At 46.2% G+C, this 4,799-nt stretch overlaps 1 protein-coding gene across 1 annotated transcript in view; it reads left to right on the top strand.

Moving 5' to 3' along the window:
- The window catches only part of LOC102671488, a 113,114-nt gene that overhangs the window by 34,075 nt on the left and 74,240 nt on the right, over positions 1–4,799 (top strand). Inside the window, exons 27-35 of the mRNA XM_031510745.1 lie at positions 1–277; positions 359–509; positions 595–847; positions 941–1,205; positions 1,281–1,744; positions 1,818–2,073; positions 3,960–4,154; positions 4,229–4,411; positions 4,615–4,799. The exon at positions 1–277 is cut by the window's left edge and continues 190 nt beyond it. Of these exons, the coding sequence (XP_031366605.1) occupies positions 1–277; positions 359–509; positions 595–847; positions 941–1,205; positions 1,281–1,744; positions 1,818–2,073; positions 3,960–4,154; positions 4,229–4,411; positions 4,615–4,799 (2,229 nt within the window). The remainder of the gene's footprint in view (positions 278–358; positions 510–594; positions 848–940; positions 1,206–1,280; positions 1,745–1,817; positions 2,074–3,959; positions 4,155–4,228; positions 4,412–4,614) is intronic.

The raw sequence follows: 4,799 nt of genomic DNA, 5'->3' as shown, positions 1-4,799 counted from the left end.
GATCCCGTGGGGACAGGTTGCGCGATCCCCCACCGGTGCACGTTGGACGCGGATTGCCCCGACTCGCAGGCATGCGTCCAGCACAATTGCACCGACCCCTGCTCCCTGGTCGACTGCGGCCTCAACACCGTTTGCTCCGTCTTCGACCACGCCGCCGCGTGCCAGTGCCAGCCGGGCTACATCGGCGATTCCTCGGGATGTTTCAAAGTGGAGTGCCTCTCCAACAACGACTGCCCAACCGACAAGTATTGCAATCAGGACGCTAACAAATGCGCCAGTGAGTGATTTGAGTAATTTCGTTGATTTAGAAGATTAGTAGATTTAAATATTTCTACGATTTAAAATTTATTTGCCCAAGGCCCTTGCAATCAAATGAATTGCGGATACGGAAACTGCATAGCGTCCGACCACGCTGGAATATGCAAATGTTATCCCGGTTTCGAGCTGGCGACCGATATCTGCGAGGACGTTGACGAGTGTTTGGAAAACCCTTGTCACTCTTCCGCGGTGTAAGTCGATGATCTCCATTTAAAACGTTTCTTTTGAACTTCTTTGAGAAGCGAGAGCTGGATGGGAATATCGTTTCATTTCCAGTTGTCAAAACACGGAAGGCTCTTACACCTGCGTTTGTCCCCACGGATTGGTCGGAGATCCGTTCAAGTCTGGTTGCAAACAGCCAGGGGACTGCTTCACCGACTTCGACTGCCCCAATTCTGCCGCTTGCATCGACAACAGGTGCACGAATCCCTGCAACGTGTCGTCCGTTTGCGGAAGAAACGCCGATTGTTTCGTCCGCGACCACGTACCATTTTGCAGATGTCCCGGCCAGACCACCGGCAATCCAGCGGTGAGCCTTGTCTTCTTAACAATATTTCTTCCTTAAAATTAGAATAGATATTAATTTTCGTTTCTATTCTTCAAACCTTCTCCCCTCCACCAGTCGGAGTGCGTCCATTTGGAATGCAATTACCACAGCGACTGCGGTCCTTCCGACGCCTGCTTCGATCACAAATGCGTCGATCCCTGCTCCCTCTCCAACGTTTGCGGCCAAGGGGCGGACTGCTCTCCTCTGAACCACAGCGCGGTGTGCACGTGTCAACCTGGTGGCACAGGCGACCCCAATCTGGGCTGCACACCTGTCCAATACTGCAAATCGGACTCCCAATGCGCCACAGGCTCGGCTTGCAACGGAGGGATATGCACCGGTACGAATAAATACAGAAAACTCTTCGATCAACCTTTGAATCGATCGAACTTAACATTCTCTGTCCTTTCTGTAGCGTTGTGCGGTAGCACGAGAGACTGCATAGGCGACCAGCTGTGCATCAACGGCCTCTGCCAACCGACTTGCAAGAGCAACTCCAGCTGCCCCGAATACCAATACTGTCGCAACAACATTTGCGTGCAGGAACTGCGTTGCGCGTCGAACGACGATTGCCTCGACGACGAGAGATGCGTGAAGAACAACATTGGCCAGGCGGAGTGTCGCAAAGCGTGCGACCTGCTCCTCTGCGGGCGGAACGCGGGATGCAAGGCGGACAACCACGTCGCGGTTTGCTCTTGCAAATCTGGATTCTTTGGTAATCCAAAGGACGATAAGATCGGTTGCCAGCCTATCGAGTGCGAGGCGAACGAAGATTGCACCGGGGAGAAGATTTGCGACACCCACAAGTGTAGAATCGCTTGTCTCGCCCGTAATCCTTGCGGGGTCAACGCAATTTGCACGGCAGAGAAGCACGTTCAGGTTCGAATCGATTATTCGTACGAGCCGTACGGAAATTATACGATGGAAATTAATATATTCGCGTTTTCTTCAGATCTGCACGTGTCAGCCAGGTTACACGGGAGAGCCTACCCGCGGATGCCAATTGATCGATTATTGTCTCAACGAGCCCTGCGCCCCTGGCGCCATGTGCGAAAACTCAAGGGGCTCTTACAAATGTCACTGTCAACGGGGAATGGTTGGGGATCCGTACAACAGTGGCTGCCAACCACCGGTAGAGTGTCTGCAGGACGAGGATTGCCCGCTCACCGCCAAGTGTATCAATGTGAACAATGTGCCCAAATGTTTCGGTACGTGTGCGAATCTGTTTTTAAAAACGTTCACGATACAATTTTTTATTTCGACGTACACACGGACAATTGTTCGCGTTCTAAAAATTTCAGAATTTGAGGAAAATTCATCGAGATAATTTAAATCGATGAGAAAATTCTTGATCGGAGAACTTGTTATATATAACTTCCTCCCAAATTGTGTTGCTCGTATAGAGTTTTAACCCTTTCGCTATTTCTCCCGTTGAACGAACCGCAGCGCCAAAAGTTTGTACTCGAGAAAGATCGTCAATGGCCGCGTTTACGGTATTTCTTTTTTTGATGATTTTTGTTATAATAACTTCAATCGCTCGTAGAGCAACTATAGCTCATAGTACGTCAATGGCATTTTACGTAGTCGCCCGTAGTTAACAAAGGTTATAGAGTTTTAACCCTTTCGCTATTTCTCCGCCGAGCTACTCTCGTTGAACGAACCAAAAGTGTGCACAGTAGAAGAAAGATCGTCAATGGCCGGCATTTCTTGTTAGTGATTTTTGTTATAATAACTCCAATCGTAGAGCAACTATAACTCAGTGGTAGAGCGACTATAATCGCCCGTAGTTAACAAAGGTTATAGAGTTTTAACCCTTTCGCTATTTCTTCGCCGAAGCACTCCCATTGAACCAATCACAGCGCCAAAAGTGTGCACAGTACTCGAGAAAGATCGTTAGCAGCCGCGTTATCGAGGAATCACGTGAGAAATAAATGATAAAAATGAAATACCGATGCTACGTTTCCAAAGAAAGATACTCGATGTTCAATAACTCCAATCGCTCGTAGAGCAACTATAGCCCATAGTACGTCAGTAGCATTTTAGAGCCACTATAGTCGCCTGTAGTTAACAAGGGTTATAAAGTTTTAACCCTTTCGCTACGAGCGATTTTTTCGCCGAGACACTCTCGTTGAACGAACCAAAAGTGTGCACAGTACTCAAGAAAAATCGTTAATGGCCGGCATTTTTTTTTTTTTTGGTGATTTTTGTTATAATAACCAATCGTATTTTACGTAGAGCGACTATAGTCGTCCGTAATTAACAAAGGTTATAGAGTTTTAACCCTTTCGCTATTTCTCCGCCGAGGCACTCCCGTTGAACGAGCCAAAAGTGTGCACAGAACTCGAGAAAGATCATCAATGGCCGGCATTTCTTTTTGATGATTTTTGTTATAATAACTCCAATCGTAGAGCAACTATAACTCAGTGGTAGAGCAACTATAATCGCCCGTAGTTAACAAAGGTTATAGAGTTTTAACCCTTTCGCTATTTCCCCGCCGAGGCCCTCTCGTTGAACGAGCCAAAAGTGTGCACAGTACTTAAGAAAAATCGTTAATGGCCGGCATTTTTTTTTTTTTTGGTGATTTTTGTTATAATAACCGATCGTATTTTACGTAGAGCGACTATAGTCGTCCGTAATTAACCAAGGTTATAGAGTTTTAACCCTTTCGCTATTTCTCCGCCGAGGCACTCTCGTTGAACGAGCCAAAAGTGTGCACAGTACTTAAGAAAAATCGTTAATGGCCGGCATTTTTTTTTTTTTGATGATTTTTGTTATAATAACCAATCGTAGTTTACGTAGAGCGACTATAGTCGTCCGTAATTAACAAAGGTTATAGAGTTTTAACCCTTTCGCTATTTCTCCGCCGAGGCACTCTCGTTGAACGAGCCAAAAGTGTGCACAGAACTCGAGAAAGATCGTCAATGGCCTCGTTTACAACATTTTTCTGGTGATTTTTATTATCGAGGAATCACGTGAGAAACAAATGATAAAAACTATATATCGATGTTTCCTCTCGAGAGAAAGATTTAACAAAAGGTTTAACAAGAAATCTGTGTCGATCAATTTGATCTGTCTTGTGATCCCGATATTCCAGATGTTTGCTCGCGCACACAGTGCGGGCCGAACGCGGATTGCGCGGCCACTAATCACGCGGGGGCCTGTCAGTGTCGGCCCGATTACGAGGGCGATCCGAACAATCTAAGTATAGGATGTCGGCCTAAACCGGTTATTTGTTCGTCAGCCGCGGACTGCTCGCCCAATACCTACTGTTACGAGGGCATCTGTCGACGTGAGTATCGTCTAACCGAGCTCTGGTTTAAATCTCCTCTTCGACCGTGAAACGTGAATTTGAAATTCTTCCAGCGTCCTGCCAATCGGACGAGGAATGCAACTTGTCAGACGTGTGCTTGAACGGACAATGCCTTGATCCTTGCAACGTGAGAGCCGCGTGTGGAATAAATGCGGAATGCGACGTGAGGAGTCACATTAAGCAGTGCAGCTGCCCACCTGGCTTCACCGGCAATTCGGAAGTGGAATGCGTGAGATGTGAGAATTTTATTTCGAACCTTTTCTTTTTTATATATATATATAAAGAAGAATAGAATTGAATTTTTCGAGAGTTTGAAAAATAAAAATTTCCAATCTAGTATTCCAAATTTTTGAATTAAATTTTATCAACTTTAATTTGATCAAAAAATTCTTTAAATTATCGAGTACTTTGGTAACGAATAAATTTCATTGTTTTGCAGTGCCAGTGTCCTGCAGAGACACAAACGACTGCAACGATGGGAATACATGCCGCGACAACGTGTGTCTTCCGATCTGCTCCAGCGACAACGAGTGCGCGTTCAACGAGAAATGCGTTCGTGGAAACTGTTTGCTCACCTGCAGGTTGGACAACGACTGTTTCCTGGGCCACATATGCTTGCACAAC

This window comes from Apis dorsata, unplaced genomic scaffold, assembly GCF_000469605.1.
Source record: "Apis dorsata unplaced genomic scaffold, Apis dorsata 1.3 scaffold_256, whole genome shotgun sequence".
Classification (NCBI taxonomy): Eukaryota; Metazoa; Arthropoda; class Insecta; order Hymenoptera; family Apidae; genus Apis; species Apis dorsata.
This window is presented reverse-complemented; position numbering and strand designations above follow the sequence as displayed.